Here is a 21206-nt window from a genome sequence, read left to right as displayed (position 1 = left end):
TCATCTGTAATTGAGTTATTTTCATTTTTTTTCAGGCTAACAAAGCTAAACAGGAAAAAGAGTTACGGATGATAAAGGCCAAGCTGGAGTCTCAGGTACAACAATATAAGGCCAGCTCTCAACAGCTTCAGCCCCAACAGTTATCACAACCACAGGATCCACGCAAACAACCGCCCCCTTCTTTCCCGCCATCGTTTTCAGGCAGTCTGCCACATCCACATCAACAAGTAACATCTACCTTATCAACATCATCTGCAGCCTCCTCTGACTCTAAGCAGCTCCAGCAGCAACAAGCAGTTGTTAACAACAATCCCAGCAGTAACGTTTCTGCAGAATTTCAAACTCAACAACAGCAGCAACAAAGGCATTGCCTCAACTCCCCTCTCCCAATGAATCCTCGTCGAATGGCCATAGTCCCACCCATCCAGCGCCAGATGATGGATACAGATACCAATCCAAGCGGTCCTCCATCAGGATCCGGTGATCTGAAGCCCTCTCAATCTCTGAACTCTCCACCAGATGATAATGTCTCCAAAGCAGATAGTATGACCCATTCCCGTGGGAACTTCATGGATCCAATGAACACAGACAAGGAGATCAGGAAATCGGATCAGCAACAGCACAACAAGCAGCTATCTGGAAGCAATAGCTCGGCAACAGCTGCAACCTCATTACCTTCAAGCCAACTTGGGTCCCAAGCCTCCTCGTACAGCCTCCACCACCACCATCACCACCATCACTACCATCATCACCATCCACTGCCTGTTCTAACATGCCAGCAGCAATCACAAGACCCAATCCCCAATGCTCAATCGGTTCGGCGTACCCATCAAGCACAAAAACAAACAATAGATTTTCCTGTCACTGCTGCCTCTAAAAATTTGTCCATCCCGTCTCCACCTTTCTGTTCATTTGATCCATTTACACCATCATCTTCAGCAGTATCATCATCATCATCATCATCTTCATCTTCATTATCCACATCAACATCCAGCCTCAGCCAGTCTGCATTGAGTATCTCAACATCCTCACTCCGAACATCACTCACATCTCCAATTGTATGCGACACATCTCCCATCTCCGTTGATGAGTCACCAAGTTGTGCCAGTGACACGTCATCAGGCTACCACAGTCTGTCTCTCAGCGCTGACTCGACGGGTACAACGATGGCCATGGGAGGTCAATTGACAAGTCTGTCTGGTTCGGATGGATTAGGATCCATTTACTCATCCAAAACGGGGGGAATGGTTCCTTGTCCACCAAAGAAAGTTGTGACTTCTGAATTAATGGGTCCAATCTACCCTCCTCGATCAAGTTTATGATTTGGTTTCACAATCATGTGCAGTAAATTTATATATAAACGTAACCCACCTTTGTAAACTGGTGTTAGGTCAGCTTGACCTAGATGTAAAGAAAACAATCTTCTTCTTCTTCTTCTTCTTCTTCTTCTTCTTCTTCTTCTTCTTCTTCTTCTTCTTCTTCTTCTTCTTCTTCTTCTTCTTCTTCTTCTTCTTCTTCTTCTTCTTCTTCTTCTTTTTCTACAATAAGATAAAACTTATATGCTTTGGGTTTTTTTTGAGAATGACTATAGTTTTTTAAAATTCAAAAAATTTAAACTGAATTTGTCTCATAATTTTGAACATCAATCGATTTATTCTTGTCTTGTTTACCCAAACATAATACCACATTGACATGTTGGTTGGTCTATTGGAGTGAAAAAATCAAATCAAAATAATGACTACCTCATTCAACCCATTGGCAGTCACAATTAGATATGTCCATGACGACAAAGGTTTACAAAGGATACAAAAGAAGAAAAAATTGTATCGTGTGTTTCATTTCATACAGCAAAACAAGATGAATTACACAAAAAGCAATTGTTTCATATATATTATGCCGTTCAATCATTATAAGTGTCGGTATATTCAATTAGTTTTTTATTTGGCAGTTACCTTCTGCTTAGTCAGTCTTAGATTCTTTTTTTTTTTTAATCGAATTATTTGTTGAAACCACGATGACTATTTTCTCTTTGCTCTGCTTCCCAGACAAAGTTTTGTTTCATTCTTAGTTTTATAAATTTCCGTCCCTATTGGTTATCTGTATTTGTTGTCTTTCCACAAATTGAAGAACTTGTCATGGACTGTGTCATGAGGCCCACAATGTTGAAATACACCCAGAAACAATCTGGAAATGGATAAAGAAACCCGATAGCTTTGAGTTCATTTATTCAAACTTAAGATGTCACTATACTTAAATTTACCGTTTTGTTATGGAAAGGTGTACTGTTTAAATCTCAATTGTTAAAAAAAAAAGAGATTGTACTTTAACTTACTTTGGTGAAAAAGAAGAAAAAAAATGTCTTTGTTTTGTTCGTTGTTGTTCTTGTTGTTTAAGTATTTTATTTTGTTTTGATGCGTGTGTGTGTGTGTGTGTGTATGTGTGTGTGTGTGTGTGTGTGTGTGTGAACCAATTCCCATTTGTCTTACCTTTTCTTCTCCCATAGAGGGCAGGGAGGTACTTGCTGTGTCTTCTATCCCCCTGTATCTGTTTTCCAATTGCTCCCTGTCTTTGTCTAGAAATGAGATTACTTAGGTTTTGTCCTGACCTTGGCCTGATTCCTTGGCTGGGAGGGAAACAGTCGAATGTTTAGTTATAGTTTTGGGAGATATTTTTTTTCCTTGTTAATCATCTCTCTGCTATGAACTGTTATTTTTTAAATTCTTAACATATGATTTGTAAACATTTGAGTGTATTCCTCTTAGTGGGGACGTGCTGGTGTCTGGGTGGGACTTTTAGGTGATCTCAAACGAAGAACACTGATAGTGTGCTCTTGGAATCTAAATCTGTTCCCTATTTTGATCATTTCCCCTTGTCTTACTTTTTCCTCAAGTCCATTTAATTGTACATCTAGAATGTTTTTTACTATCCCATTTCCTGCCTTTTTACTGGCGCTGATATGACCTAAATGTGTTGCAAGCACAGTAAAATCATGAAAAACAAACATCTTTCATAGCGGGTGATTCCTTTGCTTGTGCCTGGATGAGACATATATGTATTTTCAAAATTTGCACATTAATGGATTACACCTAAAGTCTTCTGTTCCCTATTTGACCATTCACCTTTCTCTTCCTTTTTATTCGATTGTTTTATCTGTATATCTACAACTTTCCTTTATCATCTTTACTGGTGCTAAAATGACCTAATGCTGTCGCAAGTAGGGAGGATGCTTGGAAGTACGAGTCATTTAACTATCCTATCATCAAAAACTTTTTAAAGGTTGATTGTTTGAATTCCCTTAAAATAGGGGAATGTTGGTTATCACGTGCCATTTGATTCTACATCAGTTGTCTCCCTTACTGTCTTTTCAATCCTCTTACTTATATCACAATGTGTCCTTTCCGAGGTGAATAGTTTGTGATGGAGGCATTGGGTGTGATGACGGACAACAATCATTCGATTGTGGCTTTGATTAAAGATAATTTCTATTGTTTGCAATATGGAGTCATGGTTGTTTGATATTTTTATATGTCCCACAGAAAAAAAGCTACATCCCTTAACTTTTCAAATGTTGTAGCATTGAAACACTATTCGTCATTTATAATATTTATGACTCAACATCATTTTCTTTAATTTCCAGTCTTATTTGCCCTGTCTTCTGAGAAATGTTCTGGATTTTGAGAGTCAGATGTTTATATTAGAAGACTGGTCGTGAGTCGTACAAAATAAATAATAGTGATATTAACAAAAGAGATGTGTGCCATTTGATTGTCTTGTTCAAACCTTTGGTAATGGGATAAAGCAGGACTTGTATCTCTTGATATTATTAGAATTATATCACTGTTTCAATTTTGCTATCCACAAATACGCAGGTGAAGAAATACAATTGATAGTTGGTGGTGCTGAATTGACTTATAATTGTCCCCAGCGGTGTAAAACCCCATAAGCGGGTGGTTGGATGGGAGCATCACCCTTGAATCATATACCTATGATGTTCGCATGGGTGTACGATCCGATAGTGATGTCGTTTCTTCTTCTCTTTACTAGCCTATCCTGCTTCTTTGGTTTGTGATTGTATTTTTGACAGGGGATATTTTTTTTTCTGTAAATCTTCTGCCTGTTTGTTCTTGGTTATTTATAATTTAGCTTATGATTTTGATTTACATTTGTACTATTTTTGTTAGATTGCTTGTTTTTTTTTGTTTCAGCGGTCTCTCATATAACCTCAATTGTGCTGGAAGAGACCTAAAGCAACAAACAAACAAAAAAACAAAAACAAAAAAACCCCATAAAATAAAGGGAAATTAACTGGAGAATGAATTTGAAATATTTAGTTGTGGAATAGGTCTATATTAAAATGAGCATTTTAATAATTAAGAAAATATCATTCTTAATTTTTTCTTCTTTCTGTTTTTTTTTTTCCTCTTTTAAGAAATGAAATGGAACGAAATCCTAAATGTTACTTCCAGTCTTTCATTCGATGTCTTCATTTTCAAGCTACATCATGTTTTATTTGCTTGTGTCAGCACCATAACCACACCCACTTCTAAAGCTACTTATGTTTGTTTTGTTACCTTTTTGTTATTTGCATTCCTTGAACTGGGTGGGGTTCCTGGCCTCCCATAGTAGGCAGGGTGGCACTAACTCTGTCTTCTATCCCCATATATCTGTTTTTCCAATTTGCTTTCTGTTTTTGTCTTGGAATAAAATTACTTGGTTTTGTCCTGGCCTTAGCCGTAGTGCTTGGCTGGGAGGGAAACAGTCAAATTCATAGTTATCGTTTTGGGAAAATATATTTTTTCCTTGTAAATCATCTCTGTTATATTTGTTATTTTGAATGTATAATGTAAGAATTTGAATATATTCCTCTTATTGGGATCTTGTGCTAGTGTCTGGGTGAGAGATATAGTTGGTCTCAAACTAAGTACATTGATGATGTGCTCTTGGAATTTACACTGTTCCCTATTTAAACCATTTCTCCTTTGTCCTACTTTTACCTCAAGTCCTTTTAATTGTACATCTAAAATCTTTGCACTACCCAATTTTCTTCCTTTTTACTGGCATTGATATGACCAAAATGTGTTGCAAGCGCCGTAAAACCCTTAAAAACAGACAGACAAGACAGATCGCTCTCTCTCTCTCTCTCTCTCTCTCTCTCTCTCTCTCTCTCTCTCTCTCTCTCTCTCTCTCTCTCTCTCTCTCTCTCTCTCTCTCTCTCTCTCTCTCTCTCTCTCTCTCTCCTTGCTACAATGAAATGTTTCCCCATAATATGTTTATTATCCCGAGTTTATAGGGCATCTCGGTCACATTTTAGAGAACCAATCATCCCATTGGAATCGCCATCCATCTCACATTAAATTTTTGAACAAGGCAGCTGTTGAAATCACCAGGATTTCCCACATTTGGTAATTGAGACATGGCCTGTCATTTGGGTCTAAAATAAACTAAATTTATTTGGTCATCGAAAGCAGTGCGTCATATATGATGCATTTTTTTAGGAGGTCAACCTACTTGTTTTTATTTTATTTTTAAAAATGAGTTGCCTTCCTTATCATTTTGATTGATTTGTTTCCTGGTCAACTTTTAAAACATTGTGGTGTTAAAACATTGTTTTGTTTGATGAATGGAATTCATTTAAAACATTGTGTTGTTTGATGAATGGAAACATGCTGAGTCTTAGAGAAAGTGTAGAACTTGCAAGTCGTCTCCTCACATATTGTTTATCATGAATGGAAATTACTCCATGATAATGATCTTACATAATAATATGTATAGCTGTTTTCATTTCTTATTGGTGTAATTATTGTTTGCGCATTTGTTCTTTAATTGTTCACATTACAGTGCCATCGTTAATCAAAAGGTGAAATTAATTATTTTTCTAATTCATCCATGCCATAAAATGAAAAGGAGAAAAATGACAAATTTGTTGTTTTCAATTGCGAGACCCGATTTATTTGATATTTTGGTCTTCTAAACACCAACCTGGCTTCCTGACTTTAAGTGTTGTCAATGTATTGATTTGATGAAATTCATGTTCACGTAATGAGGAATACTTGAGACAAGTCTCCTTCAACTAATAACAAAGTAGCTTCTCGTATCAAGCACTAGATACACATCCTTCAAAAAGGCAGGAATTGTTCTCTTACTTTCATTTTACAACTAACTCAGATCTGGGCCCAGAAACGTGTATACTCTCTCAAATAATTGGGATTTTTTTTTCTCGGTACCATAAAATAAGGACCTGCTTATTTTGTATTATAAATGAGTTCGGGAAAGTGACAGGATTTGGCTAGTCAGTTGACGTGTCATATCTGTGTTGTGTTTATCAATTAATCCATATTTTTGTCCGTTTGGTCCATTTTCGCGTGTTCAAAAAGTTCCGACACTTTTTTCACCTACCATTTACAGGCCTGCTTACTATAATTGTCCTTGTGACCATCAAGTTGTAAGTGCTATGATCTTTATTGCCTTATTGCCATATGTAACTTCAAAACAGAAGTTGAATTGACATAACTTGAATTGTACAGAGACATTTTGATAAACCACCTCTTTCCAAGCCTAATGTATCAGTATTGATTTTTATTATATGTTGAAGGACTTGAGCCCATAGCACGTTTCATTACATGTGTATTCTCTATTGAAAGTATCAATGTATTTTGTTCAATACTACTCTTAAACCTTGTTCTGGTTATGATGTACGCCTGATGAATTGAATATCGATATAGCATTGTTTTTGCCCATGTTGAACAACTATGTTTTGTCTTTCCCATATTATATGTCCCTTCCTTATTTCATCGAATTTCTCATTGGCTGGTTTCTTCTGACCTCCCCTGACCCTTGCTGCGTCTTCGATCCCCTTTTGTCTGTGTTCTGAGTTGCTTTCAGTGTTTGTCATGGAATGGGATGACTTGGTTTGTCCTAGATTTGAACTCGATCCCTTTGTCTTACCCTTTTCTGGTGCTTTAATTTTAAATCTCATTTTTTTAATCCCTTCCTCTGGGTGGGGTTCCTTACCTCCCATAGTGGGCAGGGAGGTACTTACTGTGTCTTCTACCCACCTATATCTGTTTTCCAACATGCTTTCTATCTTTGTCTTGGAATGAGATTACTAGGTTTTGTCCAGGCCCTGGCCGGAAACCCTGGCTGGGAGGGAAACAGTCAAATGTTTAGTTAAGTTTTGGGAGATGATATATTTTTCCTTGTAAATCATCTCTCTGGTATGCACTGCATTATCTTTCTTTATATTATGTATGATCTGTAAGACATTTGAGTGTATTCCTCTTACCGAGGACCTGTGCTTGTGTCTCGATGAGACATTTTGTGATTTCAAACTAAGTACTTTGATAGTGTGCTTTTGGAATCTACATCTGTTTTGTATTTGAACCAATTCCCCTTTGTCTTCCCTTTTCTTGGATGCTTTATTGTAATTCTAGAACTTTGTACTATCCCATTTTCTTCCTGTTTACTGGCGCTGATTTGACCTTAATGTGTTGCAAACGCCGTAAAACTCTTAAAAACAAAACAAACATTTATCCATTCCTCTTCCTTTTATATTGGCGCTGAAATGATCTAAAAGTGTCTGAAACACCTAAAAATCATTGAAAAGAAACAGACCTTTCTCAGTGTTGGATCTCACTCTAACATGAAATCCAATTTCATCATTTACAACAAGAGATCATAAAGGATAACGTGACTCGGGTTTTACTGATCACCAAACCGTTTCTATCCTACTGGTCTCTGAGTGGAACGTCATTGAATTGATATCAGTCATGGGAGCAATGACGACATTCAGTCTTGGCGTCAAAAGAATTGAAATACTTTTTCTTATATATTTTATGAATTGTAAACATTTAATTGTGTTCCTCTTAGTGGGGACCTGCGCTTGTGTCAGGATGAGACATCTAGGTGATCACAAAGTACACTGATAGTGTGCTGTGGGAATCTACATCTGTTTCCTATTTGAACTAATTTCCCTTTGTCTTACTTTTTATCGGGTGTTTTAATTTTAATTCTAGAACTTTTTACTATCCCATTTTCTTCCTTTTTACTGGTGCTGATATGACCTAAATGCGTTGCAAGCACCGTAAACCCCTTAAAAAGAAAACAAAAAAAATAAAAGACAATTCTATGTTCGCCAACTAGACACAATGGCACTTTAATTCCCCATTTTATATGGTATATTTATACGATATTTTGATATCGATATGACTTACCTTTGTAAGTATATAATAATAATTGATTTATGTCGTTAATCAATTGTAAAATATAGTTAGAAATACTATGAGCATTACACATAGTCTAACATTAGTGTGTCGTCATTATGAATAATAATCTATGATATTAATAATTGTTACCTATTATTATTATTGTTTTTTTATATTATCATTACACAGAATTTTGTCTTCAGTAACGGTGTATTTACAAATTACGTGCACTTGTTTTTCTACCACGTTACCGGTTTTAGCTCGTACTGCTGCTTGAATGACCCAAAAGTCATGACTTTCTACCCCTTTTGTTGTTCATGACTCTACACGTGTAGTATACAGATGATCGTTGTGTTGGGTTACAAGTACAACATGTTGACGACATTGATTTAATCAGAGATTTTGTACAGACATTTCATACTATATTTGGTCCTGGTGAAAATGTGTAGACCATGTTTGTTATATCAATATCATGTCTTTTATTTGCTCTTGAGTTGTACATTATTATTATACTTTGTCCGTCTTAGTCTTGTCTACATTATGATAAATCATCCGTATGAGGTGCTGGATAAGGCCATAGCCATAAGAAAAATTGAATCGTGGATTCTTGTTTTGAGCGTCGTTAAAAAACTTGGGTGAGTGTAAAACAGTTCATATTCCCGACCTATGCTATTAAAAGGCCTAAATGCACTGTGTTTTTTTTTTTTTTTTTGTTTTTTGTTTGGTGTTGTTTTTTCTTCATATGGCTCAAAAGGATTAATAAAAGTATCGTGATTTCGATCATTGTATAAGACTGTTGATCCCTCTCCCCTCCCCTCTCCACTCTTTTCCTCTAAAATAAGAAATAAATATTAATGATACTGCTGACAATTGTTACAATAGATTGTCATTGGGACTGGGGAAAAAAACCCCAAGAAACACACTCAAATAATATTAGCTCTCAGAGTAGTTCATTTGTATTTGATCTGTTCAGTACGCCACCTGATCAGGGAAAACTGGGCTTAACAGTTTGTTCAACTTTGATTGTTCTGCTGAAATTTACTGGCAAGAATATTTAGAAAGAAGTAAGCTGTATACGAGATGTTAATAAGGATATTTATTGTCCTCAATGAATCCTTTAAAATAAACTGAATTTCATAGTTCCGTCTAGATGTAATATAAATTATCTGGTTCACCCCGAGAATACACCGGTTCCAGGTGATCGTCATTGCCATGGCCGCTATCACCAACACCACCACTCCTCCTACTACCACCACCATCACCAGTAAAATCATTGTCATCATCATCATCATCATCGTCAGTGCATTTCGATGTTTCCTTTAAGCAGTAGTTTAACATTAGTTCTTGTTCAAAGTTGTGGTTTTAGCCATCCGGTAGACAGCCGTTGTGAAGACTCCACCTACAGGATGTCGAAGCACGAAATGGCACTTGATGATGTCAGACTTAGTCTGCGTTAGATTTTCCATAATAATATTGACATAATGTGTATCTATACTAATGATTTTGTTTATTTTATGCGTTTGTCGGTTTGTTTACACAAATCAATAAAGCTCTGTGAACAATCCGTTGTGTGTCATCCAAATTTTGATTGGAATTAATAACCAACACCAAACCCCGATCAACACATCAGGATCTTCACAACAAGATGTAAACGATTTCGCATACTTAGGCAGTAAAGTTAGTGAAACAGGAGCTACAGAGGAAGATATTAAAGCCAGAATCAGGAAAGCTCAGCATTTTGTCACATTGTCGCCAGCAACAGCCATCTCTAATGCAACTAAGCTTAGAATATTTGGCTCCAATGTTAAACATTTTCGTGGATCAGAAACCTGGAGGTTACAAAGTGAGCTTTTATATAACGCACTATCCACTAAATGTGCTCAAAGCGCTTTACAAAGGGTCCCTGGTCAACAGCAACACGTAGAACGAGACATTGCTGACGCCTGTTAGGCGATACTACAATTTTTTTTCCGGACAGAGGCAACGCTGTTAACGGCCAGGTACTCATTTTACACCCGTTTACGGTGAGAGAATGTGAGTAAAGAGCCTTTTCCAAGGACTCAACTATGCGCCGAACGAGGCTCGAACTCAGGACCTTCCGATCCGAAAGCGAGTGTCATACCACTTGACCACACACCCCGACTCAAAAAATTCAGACCTTCATTAACAATGCCTGCGCAGGATTTTGGCAATACCACATCTCCGACATAGAATTATGGAGAAGGTCAAACCAAGAGCCAGTCAACACCCAAATCAGGAGGAAATGGAGATGGGTCGGTCATACATTAAGAAGACCAGTGAAGAATGTCACCTGACAGTCCCTTGAATGAAACCCCCTAGGGAAACGAAAGGTGGAGTGTCAAAACGTATATGGAGGCGCTCATTACCAGACGAACTGAAAATAGCAGGTCTCGCATGGGACTGAGCGGGTTTCCTGACCTCCCATAGTGGACAGGGAGGTATTTACCGTGTCTTTCATTCCCTATACATATCTGTTTTCCAACTTGCTTTCTGTCTTTGTCTTGGGATGACAATACTTGGTTTTGTCTTTGCCCTTGGGAAACAGTCAAATGTATAGTTTTGGGAGATGATATATTTTTACTTGTAAATCATCTCTCTGATTCGAATTTTTGCGACATACGACGGGTATTGGCAGATCACCCCTTATATAAATATATGCAAATTGCAAAGTATTTATATTTGAAACATTCTTATGTTGGTGAAGATTCTACAAGGCCTTGCTGATTTTTAATAATCAGATTTCAAAAATTAACTAACCTTTTATGCATAAGAGACGCATGTATTTTTACCGACTATGAACAATTTATTTAAATTCAAAGGTAGTTCTTCCTTTTTTCCAATTTCCACTTGTAGGACACATACACACACACACATACAATTATAAAAACAAGGTCCAGGCAAAATTGTTTTATGAATGAAAAGCACTGCTAGAGATCGCATACCGGTATGCTGCGAATGAATCCTGGAGTTATAATATGGGACTGCAAAGTCTGCCCCCCCCCCCCCCCCCCCAGACGGAGACGTATTATGTGGATTGATAACTAAAAGCCATGGTTGGACCATCATTCTGATACAGCCCCATTCCTGTCTTCTGACAATTTTTTTCTAAAAAGAATTCAGAGTTCAGAGGATGAAACCAAAATGAATGTCACAACTTTGAAAAGAGCTTAATGTGTTTTTCAGAAGAAAAAAATTGAAGCTATACTACTGTATTCATTTTTGTTTTAAAGTTAAAGGGGTCCCCCCTTGTAAAGCGTGTTGAGCACGTTTAGTGGATATTGCGCTATATAAAAACTCAAAGCTCAATTTTAGTTACATATTTACGTCAATACGTCAAAGGTATTTTAATTGATCATTCATTCCGCCAGAAGTTTAGTTTTGGAAAAGGAATATGGGGAAAAGGTGGACAGCATTTTTGGGGGTGAGTCTATAAAACGCCGTGGGAAAACAACAAACTTTTAAACCATCCATGACCATTATACCGCTAAAACGTGTCCACCTTCAGACGGCCGATCTCAGCTTGATAATGCTAAAAATCGAGTGGGGGGGGGGGGGGGGGGGCTTATCCTTTCCACAACCCAACCTATTACAATTACAATAAAGGAAGGAAAGAAAAAAAACCTGATGCACCAAACACATGAGAACCGATGTGTGGTCGTAAACACAATGCCAAACATTTTAAGATCCTCTTTGTTTTGCTTGTTTATTTGTTTCTGAGGGTGGTTGTATTTTTTTTTCAACACTTTTATTTTACCAAAGGGATATCTAGTGCACTTCTCATAGCCGTCTTCACCCATCACTTTGAAATGACGGGATTTTGAATACTGGCATGTTTCAGAAAACAGCGTCAAACGTTTTTTTTTTTGTTTGTTTTTTTTTTTTAATTTTTTTATTTTATTTTGCTGTTGTTTTTTTTTTGTTTTTGTTTTTTTCTCTTTTGTTTTTGTCTATTAAAAAAAATAAAAATTTTTGGTCTTTTTTTTTCAAGCTGCTGATATAGTATCTACGTAGTAAATCGTAAATGACTTGCCTTTATCACTGTTTTCTGACATTCCATTTATTCTATATTCAGGCTGGAAAGAAGCAACTTCAGATATCAATCAAGGAGAGTTACAATTGTCAAAACGTCTCAAAATCGTGACTTCTGTAAGCTTTCAATCCTTGAACTTAAATGGACGGTATCAATTGCATTTTACTCTTTGAATAACATGCTAGTCTAGTGCAAAGTACTTTCCCTAATTTCAAACAGACCCAGCCACCCAATCATTTCTATATGGACAGACCGGTCAGAAAAAAAATCTTCAGTCCCGGATCTCAATAAAGACACTCTAAGGCCATTCATCGGACGATGATTTTGAAAAAAGGTCTATAAGCTCCACAATATTTTCGTATCATTGATGGACTTAAATAATCTACGAAAGACTCATTTTCATGCATGTTTTAAAACAAGTTATTAGAGTTCAGATCAACGGAATTAAAGTTGTTTTTAGAGGTTCCTTTTTCTTGCCTTATTTCCTACACAAATGTGTTGGATCTCCGAGGAGAAAGGCCGCCAGGTGATTTGTTCGAATTGGGTTTCCTAAAAGCCTGGGAGTATTTAATCATGTTGATCTTGGGGTTGAGTAAGTTTGGCGTCGGGGTGTTGTCGTCTGATGCCTCCTGACTCTCGTCCGGTCTGTGTCCTCGACGAGACCGTCTCTCTCCTTCGAAGAATTCCCTGAAAAATACAAGTACGGGTAGCATGGTCTTGTATTTATTGGCAATTAATTCTTGCATTTTAAAATCTTTTCACTAAACATTCCACTGCTTAAAAGTCCCACACTGACACCCAGCAAAATAGTTATTTCAAAAGAAAACATTTAAAACAACCTAACAATGAAATATATATGATTTCTGAGAAATTATTCATTTTTAATACGAAGCGAAAATGTAATTTCTCAACAAAAATAAATCCATCTGTTTCCTTTGTTTCCTTTCAATAAAAGAGACGAAATGATTTCATTCCTAAACAAGGACACAAGACAACACATAAAAGACAATTCATGATAAAGGAGGTAGCAACGATGTGAACTGATAAAGAATACATGGGAAAACTGTGAGCCAGCGTTCCCCTGCTCTTGGGGAAGTCGACAAAGTTTGAGTTCAATTCTGTGTTTGGACCAATGGAATAAATGGAATGTTACCTGAGGTCAACTCCCCCATCGTTGTTCGTGTCCAGGTAACTCATCACTTGGTCAAGGGCCATGTCGCTGATTGGGTAGCCCTCCAGCTGGATGACGAGGCGTAGAAATCGTGTAAAATTATTATTATTATTATTATTATTATTATTATTATTATTATTATTATTATTATTATTATTATTATTATTATTATTAATAATGATATGATCACGATCTTCACCGTTATCATCATCGTCGTGTCATCATCATGAGCTTCATCATCATCATCATCATCATTTTTATCATCAAATCATCTTGCTGTTTTCACAATAAGAGCAGCAAAAGCGATGACCGAATCATTTAATTTGACGCAAATTCAACCAAACATATCATATCGTCTTTAGCATATTATTGCGTCATTTAGATATGCACTCAATAAGACAACTGGAAAATTAGATAATTGAAAACTGATATTTTTCCCACCGTGTTAAATGAGTTAATGGCAGTTAACAGCGTTTTCTTGTTGAAAACATTTTAGAGCGTTCCTTATTGCTGGTGATCCATTGTAAAGGGCAGAAGCAAGTTGAGTGGAAATTGTCCAATTATAAATGCTCAATTATATATATATATATATATATATATATATATATATATATATATATATATATATATATATATATTATTATTATATATATATATTTATATATATATTATATATATATTTATTTATATATATTTATTTATATATATATTTATATATATATATATATATATATATATTATTAATATTATTCTTATTATCATTATTATTATTACAGTTTATCACAGTCATGTTAATTTATTTACTTTTTTATTCATTTATTAATGTATTTACGTGTTCATTCATTCGTTACTTCATTCATTCATCTATTTTTATCACCCTCCCCTTTTTTTTCTTTTCTTTTTTTTAAGTTCTGTTTTTTTGTTTGTTTACTCTATAGCTTGTGTAATAGAGGGCTCTGCTCGACAATTGTTGCCCACCTCCTTTTTTTTGTCAGGCAGATTGATTTGATTTTTAATCACATACCTCAAATGCATACTTCATTTCTTCTTTGCTCAAAGCCCCGCTTGTGTCTTTGTCGATCTTCAGGAATAAATCGATAGTCCGAAGATGTTGCTTCATGAAAAACAATATTCGAACTGGGTCGATGTTAAATATATTGTTCGGGTCGATCTTCGCTGTCGAGTTGCTTCCCTTCTGGAGTGGTAGAGATTTGTCATATCTCACGATAAACAGTCTTTCTTCTTGGATCTCCTTTAGAAGGGGTTCAAACTGTTTATCTACGACAGTTCCCTGAAGAAAGTCAGTTTCAAACCATCAGTCTTTTTTTTATTTTCTTTACGATTAAAACAAATTGGGACAGAGATATAACTCATTGTCGATTAAAAATATTCTTTTTCATATTTGCAAAACTCTGAGTCTCGTGTTGCGACCTTGGGCAAGGCCCGTGGCATCATTAGCCAGTTGTAAAATGGAACTAAGGGGCAGCGTGGCTCAGAGGTATGGTCTTTGCTTCGTACCCAAAAGGTACCGAGTTCGACTACCCGCCGCGTTGTGTGACCTTGAGCACGTCACCTAGCCTTAGTTCACTTTGCGGCGCTGCACTGCCGCTGACGCCTGGGTTATTCCAGTCTTTCCTTGGAATAGATCCTAAAGAAAAAATTCCCCTTAGGGATGAATAAAGGGATTTTTAAATTTATTTATTTCTTAACTTGTTTATATTATATGACTCGATGGAGAAACTAACGAAGTATTGTGTAATGAATTGAGATAACTTGAAAATGAGCCACATAAAAGGGAAATCCATTTCAAAAGAGAGGATATTATACAAGAGGTGTAAATCAAAACGATTATCCTACGATCAGACGAACCAATTTTCTCAAATCGCGTTATTGTTGGGTTATTGTCAATGAACTATTTGGATAGAAGTCGTCTTCCTGTCTTTAACAAATCCATTTAGAAGAACGTCTTATGATTTTTAAACATTGAAACTTTATACAGACTTCGGGGTTAAGTTGGCCTCAGGTGAAAATCCTTTTCTTATAAAAATCTTCTATATTAGTGACAATTTTATGGTCAGCTTAGTCGATTGTAAAAGTTTACAGTTCAATAATTATAAAAAGTGTTTTGTCCACCATCATCATCATCATCATCATTGTTGACGATTATAATAATGTTCTTATTAAAATACGGAAGTCAAAATTGTTACAACTGAGCTTGGCGTGACACTGGCTTCAAACTCACCTGGAGATCCAACTCTTTCAGACCGCTGTGTTTCCATTTTTGAATTCGACTCAGTAAGTATGTGGTGCAATGGGCTGGGATCGGGTTTAGCCCAAGCTGGTGTTTGGACAAAAAAAATAATTAAGATCATCTATCCATCTATCCATCTATCTATCTATCTATCTATCTATCTAATTCCATCAATCTATATATCTATCTATCCAAATCCATCTATCTATCTATCTATCTATCTATCTATCTATCTATCTATCTATCTATCTTACTATCTATCCATTTATCTATCTGTCTGTCTATCTATCATTGTCTTCTTCAACATCAGCACCGTCATCATCATAACCTAAAAAATAAAAATGATGCAAATGGTCTCCACGAGAAAATAATTGTTGATATGGTGGACAAACATGCTCCAATAAAAAACCAGAGCAGTTGAGGTGAGCCGTCAAGTACCCAGGTATAATACAGAGATAGAAATGACTGGATTAGCCCAGCCTCTGTTTGGAACGCCTTACCACAGACCATGCGTGAAAAGGAATCTTTGTTTATTTTTAAACGCTCGCTTAAAACTTATCTGTTTCATTTTTAGTAGATAATGTGAGAAGCAAGATAGGCGTTCTGTTGGGTGTTTGTATGTGGGTGTGTGTGTGTGTGTGTGTGTGTGTGCATTTGTGTGTGTGAGTGAGTGAGTATGTTTCAGCCAAAGTAAATTGGAATTTGAGCGCTTAGAGCCTGATGTCTCGGAGTTAAAAGCGCTATATAAATTTTCAGCATTGTTATTTATTATTATCATAATCATCATTCTCGTCATCGTTATCATTATGGAGGAAGAAGAAGAAGAAAAAGAAGAAGAGGAAGAAGAAGAAGGAGAATAATAATAAGAAGAAGACGGTGAGTCAAAAGACTTTTTGACATTACCATCAACATGTAATATCGAGGACACAATGACACATTTTACCAACCATTAGTTTAGAGAGAACTTTATTCCGCACCAAACCATCCGTGAATTTGTGGAGGGCTGGGAGGTGAATGCGATTACTGGTGAGGTCCAACACTTGCAGGCACGTGTTACTCCTTAGGGCGTGACTCAGGGCGACGCACCCTTCAAAGGCAAAGCCGTTCCACGCCAACTTGGCTGTGATAAGGTGTTGATTTCTCTAAGATACAAACACATGTTTCAAAATTCCATCAGAATTAGATAGTTACAAATCATTTATGCAATACAATATAAGATCTCGATATAATAATAATAATATATCTTTATTGTCTTAAAAAATGTCAATTTGTCATTTGGTTACACATTTATACCAATACAATATATTGACATAGACACACTCACACATATGCACACTTGTAACAACGTAGTCATCGTCACCATCATCAGCATCAACAAAATCATCATCATCATCATCATCATCATTGTTGACGATTATAATAATGTTATTATTAAAATACGGATTCGGAAGAAATTGCTATCTGACCGATTGATAACATAGTCTACCAGCGTGGCTCAGCGGTACCGTCTTTGCTTCCTTCCCGAAAGGTACCAAGTTCGACTACCCGCTTCGTTGTGTGATCTTGAGCAAGTCACCTCGCCCTATCTCACGTTGCGGCCCTGCACTGCGGTTGACGCCTGGGTTATTCCAGTCTTCCCTTGGAATAGACCCTAGACACAAATTCCCCCTTGGGAATGAATAAATGGAATTTTTTATCATTACAGAGCATTTGATGGCGTGGTATATAAAGGGATTTTTGACTCGTCACCCCAAGCAGAACATCTATTGAACTAAAACATTATCATGAACTAACGGAACGGACTTACGAGAGACTAACGTGCTATTATAACAGTAACAAGAGAGAGATATGATGAAAGTTTATAAACCATAATATAAGCTCCGCCATATGATCTCATGTCTGTTAAGGGCATCATTTAAGGTCACAGCAAATCCTCGTGACTACGTAGGTTGTCTTGATGGGAGCCACGTCGTTATTGGTGAGGCAATGATTGAAGATTAACAATAAAAGTAAACTTGAACTAGTCAGATTAATTATCTCCAATTAAGGAATGTAAGACGATTGTACAGATAGATTATTATACCATGTCCTAAAACAAAACGACTTACCTTATAATTAAAAAATGAAATGAAATGAGAAAAATGAAAAAAGAAACCACATTTTGTTCATTCGAGTGCTTTACGTGGATTAACCTCTCTCTCTCTCTCTCTCTCTCTCTCTCTCTCTCTCTCTCTCTCTCTCTCTCTCTCTTTCTCTCTCTCTCTCTATCTCTCTCTCTTTCTCTCTCCTCTCTTCTCTCTCTCTCTCCTGTCTCTCTCTCTTCTTCTCTCTCTCTCTCTCTCTCTCTCTCTCTCTCTCTCTCTCTCTCTCTCTCTCTCTCTCTCTCTGATACAGGACGGATGTGTGGCATATTTTTCAAGTTACACAAAAAATCAGAATTACGTTCGATGTATCGCTCCATCTTGGGACGACGGCATAATCAATACCTGAAATAAATAATATGAAATTGAATGTAAGCTTCAATTTTATTACAAGAACAGATCAAATGAACGTTTCGGGTTTCCCCTTTATCAAAAAACAGGATGAATGAAACACTGCAGATGAGTGAGATAATGTGGTAGTCTACCACATTATCTAATTCATCTGTTCTTATAATAAAATTGAAGCTTACATTCAATTTCATATTATTTATTTCTTCCAGCTTCGAGCACCAACATTTACATTAATCAATACCTCACACTTGTGTGTGGAAATGGCCTCACCTGCAAACCCCTTGCAATACCGACAGCGCCTTGACCACGAATGTGGTTCCAACTCAAATCCAGCAAGGTTAAAGTCACATTGTCAGCTGGAGGAAGGGGATAAGATGAAGTTCCTGTTTAGTTCATTTTAGTTTAAGAAGTTTTAGAAAACCTTTGTAGCCATTCCTAATCCGGCAAGTTTTTAAGTATTGCTAACAGTTTTAGAATCCTAGAAAAGATCTATGTAGACAGTAAAGACCTTAGAATTGTGAAAAAAATTATACTGAAATCAAACAGCGTGTGTCAAACTTGATAGTGAAACATCGGACTTCTTTAACATCGAGAAGGGAGTAAGACAAGGTTGCGTCTTATCACCGGACCTTTTTAACATATATAGTGAAATAATATTCAAAGAAATTGAAGATATGAAAGGCAGGGGGCCAGAATATGAATAACATAAGATACGCAGACGATGGCACTCTGATGGCCTACGCTCCAGAAAATGTACAGAAAATTTTAGATATACTGGTGTGCAAAAGTGAAGACATGGGCCTGAAACTAAAAAACCGAAGGCATGGTGGTCTAAAGAATGACAACAACACGACCTTCCACTTATCAAGTAAAGGAGCGTCCATCAAACAAGTAAAGAAATTTAAATATTTAGGCACTATCATTACCCATGACGCACGTGACATAGAGATATAAAACAAATACGCAAGTGTCAACTGACAAGTGAAGATGATACTGCCTATGTGTTACCCATTGCCTGGAATCAAATACTGGTCAAATCAATATTAGTGTGGCCTAGTTATGACGTCACTCTCTGTGTGCAATATATATGCGCCTTTCTTGTCACAAGTATTGGACTGGTATCAGTGAAGTCATGATTATGTGTCTGACCCAACCGCCTAGCCATCAGTTATTGTGTATCAAAGGAATCTACACCTAGCTGAGATATACAAACGTCTTATAAAAATTAAAAAAGTAGCTAGAAATTTTTGGTTTCTGTATATTTTCGTCTCTATTAGTCAAATGTTTCAGATCTCAGACTTTTGACGAGTTAGTAATCGTCATAATTGATCGACATTCGGCGTCAAAGTTTTTTGCCGATAATTAAAAGAATAAAAAAAAACAACAAAAAATAGACAAACCATTTTTTAAAACAAGAACCCCTCCTTCCCCTTTCCCAAAAACATCAACAAACAAATAACAACAAACAAACCAAAACCCACAAAAGAAAAAGTATTTTGTCAGATCACGACAGAGGTTTTTTTGTTTTGCTATTTCTAAATGTATGCATTTTTCTTACCTATGGATCTCCCAAGCTTGACCCCACAGTCTCCTAGTTGATTATGGTGGAGAATCAACTCGCGTATGCCATCCGTGTCCTGGGAGTAAGAACAGATTTTTAGGAAAAGAAAATAGATGAAAAGAGAAGGATAAAACAGAAAGACCAGTAACCGAAAAATCATTTCATAATCATTAAAGGTTACAAAATTCAAAACAACTTAAAAACCCTATCATATATAAATTTAAACTGTAGTGTCAAGGAATGTTGACATGAAAATGTGCCATTCTTCAATGTCCTTGTATTTATTAAATGAATTTATTTATATCGTGCCAAATAACACTACGAGCTTGCCAGTATGTGTTATTGCACCATAAAAAAGTAATGAGTTTAATAAATACAAAGACATGAAAAATACTTTTATTCCACCCTTACTAATATCCTTAGATATTTCGTAATGAATAAGTTGCAAAATGGTTTATTCTGCAATAAATTAAGTTTATGGAGAGAAATGATTGACAAAGCTTGTCACATATCCCCGCCTTCTGGGAGTTCCCGATAATCAGAGTTTTAGGCCAGACGAACGTCACCAAGTTCATCATTGTCAGGGATTCCAAGTTGGTCTTTGTAATGCCATCATTTTAATGGTCATTTTAGAAATAAAGCCTTGTCTAGACGCTAACCCATGGGTCAGCGTGGGCCAGCCATATGGTCTTTGCTTCTTCACAAAAAAGGCCCCGAGTTCGACTACTCGCCTCGTTGTGTAGCCTTGAACAAGTCACCTGGCCCTAGTTATTTTGCGGCATTACACTGCGGCTCATGCCTGGGTTATTCCAGTCTTTCGTTGGAAAAGACCTTAAAGACAAATTTTCCCTTGAGGATGAATAAAGGGTATTTTGTTTTTTTAACATTTTATTATCATGAAATTCAAGATTTGTATCCATTTCTACGGACATTTACTAGAAAATGTGATACCTCCAAAGTTGTTTTAGAGTTAAACAAAATTAAGACTGGTCGTTTTTTTGTTTTGTTTTGTGTGTTGTTTTAAAATTGTTTTAAAAACTCTTAATAATGGCCAAAGTAACAAACAATTATCTTAAAAAATAGAATGTTTACTTATATGTCGTAGTTTTGAGAACGTATGTCTCAACTGACTTTAGGAAAAGGTTAAACTAAAATATTTATAGCAAGATTTTAAAGAGGTACAACTTTAATCAGGAGACAAAAAATGTTAAATCCAAACAAAACAAAATAAAACGAGATGACGCTTTGTCCTCTTAATTATTAAAATCGCACTGGGTCAATTTTATGCAAGCGGACTAGATTTAGTTATTTACTAGTCTATGTTTAAATCCGATTTGTTTCCAAGTCCTTGACTAAAGTCAGAGACTAAGCGCTAGTCCGCATTCATGAAAACGGGCCCTGGTCTGCTAGACATCCCGTATCATTTCTCAGACAATACAAATATAAAAATTCTTACATCTATAATGCTGCATATGCTGT

At 36.3% G+C, this 21206-nt stretch overlaps 2 protein-coding genes across 8 annotated transcripts in view; one reads left to right on the top strand and one right to left on the bottom strand.

The window, feature by feature from the left end:
* Nucleotides 1-9765, top strand: part of LOC144971412 (uncharacterized) — a 113078-nt gene extending 103313 nt beyond the window's left edge. For all 4 annotated transcript variants that reach the window (XM_078912275.1, XM_078912276.1, XM_078912278.1 and 1 more), the window contains one exon: nt 36-9765. In XM_078912275.1, coding sequence (XP_078768401.1) covers nt 36-1322 — 1287 coding nt within the window. In that variant the 3' untranslated portion in view covers nt 1323-9765. The remainder of the gene's footprint in view (nt 1-35) is intronic.
* A 2313-nt stretch (nt 9766-12078) lies between these two features.
* Nucleotides 12079-21206, bottom strand: part of LOC144971405 (uncharacterized) — a 28779-nt gene continuing 19651 nt past the window's right edge. For 2 of the 4 annotated variants that reach the window (XM_078912249.1, XM_078912251.1), the window contains 8 exons: nt 21184-21206; nt 19725-19803; nt 18437-18522; nt 16622-16816; nt 15666-15761; nt 14448-14714; nt 13406-13491; nt 12079-12939 (listed from right to left, as the gene is read on the bottom strand). The exon at nt 21184-21206 is cut by the window's right edge and continues 27 nt beyond it. In XM_078912249.1, coding sequence (XP_078768375.1) covers nt 12738-12939; nt 13406-13491; nt 14448-14714; nt 15666-15761; nt 16622-16816; nt 18437-18522; nt 19725-19803; nt 21184-21206 — 1034 coding nt within the window. In that variant the 3' untranslated portion in view covers nt 12079-12737. The remainder of the gene's footprint in view (nt 12940-13405; nt 13492-14447; nt 14715-15665; nt 15762-16621; nt 16817-18436; nt 18523-19724; nt 19804-21183) is intronic. The other 2 variants (XM_078912252.1, XM_078912253.1) reach the window with 2 other exon arrangements.

This window comes from Berghia stephanieae, chromosome 4, assembly GCF_034508935.2.
Source record: "Berghia stephanieae isolate SIO BIC M18660-M18661 chromosome 4, UCSD_Bste_1.3, whole genome shotgun sequence".
NCBI lineage: Eukaryota > Metazoa > Mollusca > Gastropoda > Nudibranchia > Aeolidiidae > Berghia > Berghia stephanieae.
This window is presented reverse-complemented; position numbering and strand designations above follow the sequence as displayed.